At 46.8% G+C, this 1,168-nt stretch overlaps 1 protein-coding gene across 1 annotated transcript; it reads left to right on the forward strand.

The window, feature by feature from the left end:
- Window positions 1–311: 311 nt before the first annotated feature.
- Window positions 312–950, forward strand: LOC134286569 (uncharacterized). The gene has a single exon (XM_062848200.1). It carries the CDS (start codon window positions 312–314, stop codon window positions 948–950), a length of 639 nt encoding a protein of 212 aa, XP_062704184.1.
- Window positions 951–1,168: the final 218 nt, after the last annotated feature.

The raw sequence follows: 1,168 nt of genomic DNA on the forward strand, positions 1-1,168 counted from the left end.
CAACACCGTAGCTCACATTTTCGACTTAAATGTATCTGTTTCCACACTCCAGCAACGATTTACGTCATACTTCCGTACCATGAGTTAGTTGTTTTTGTTCATGACCAATGTTTTTAATTAATTGTACGATATGAGGCATTTTTTTTTTATTTTTAAGCTTCATTAAGACATTTTGTCAGATGGAGGTAATCACAATAAATAAATAAATAAAGCCAACAAGGACGCCGATAGCAACCGGACTCAAGCTGACGAAGTGTACGGATAAGGCCGAGCAAACTGATAAGCCGTACCGGGAGTTGATCGGCTGCTTAATGTATGCTACGACTACATCACGACCTGATTTGAGCGCTGCGGTAAACTACTTTAGTGGCTTCCAAAGTTGCGCTTCGGAGGAGCACTGGAGCCACCTTAAACGGGTTCTGCGCTATATCCGAGGCACACTGGGTGCGAAGCTGGTGTTTCGGCGAAGTGGTGAGTGTAAGTTGCTCCAAGGATATGTCGACGCGGATTGGGCCGGGGATGTTAGTGACCGTAGATCCACATCAGGCTTCCTGTTCTACGTATATGGATGCCTGGTATCCTGGGCGTCACGCAAACAGACATCGGTTGCGCTCTCTTCGGCAGAGGCCGAATACGTAGCGCTTAGCGTAGGAGCAACGGAGGCGATTTGGTTGAGAATGGTGTTGCAAGATCTACACAGGACTCTGGACGAACCAACTGACATTCTGGAGGACAATCAAGCTTGCATCCGAGTGGCCGAGGAGGAGAAGCCTACGAAACGGTTGAAACATGTGGATGTACGTTGGCATTTCATCAGAACCGAGATCCAGAGAGGCGTTATCAAGCTATCCTACGTTCCAACCAATCTTCAAGTAGCTGACATTATGACTAAGGCCCTACCAGGACCTCAGTTTGCGAACCTTCGGGACAAGCTCGGGCTGTCGGCTTGACGGGGGGTATTAAGAGTGTACTCAACCGTCACCCCTTTGTCGGGCCTACCTGGCCTACCATGGATGAACCATTGCCCAATCGAGGAAAACATATCTGTCAAAATAAAAAGATGAATAAAATTACTTTGTAAAACGTGCTTCGAGTATAACGACGTGTTTTTTATATTTCGTCCGGAACTTTCCGCGGTAGTCTTTTTTGTTCGTTTTTCCGCTTGTCG

The sequence above is a fragment of the Aedes albopictus genome, chromosome 2 (genome assembly GCF_035046485.1).
Source record: "Aedes albopictus strain Foshan chromosome 2, AalbF5, whole genome shotgun sequence".
NCBI lineage: Eukaryota > Metazoa > Arthropoda > Insecta > Diptera > Culicidae > Aedes > Aedes albopictus.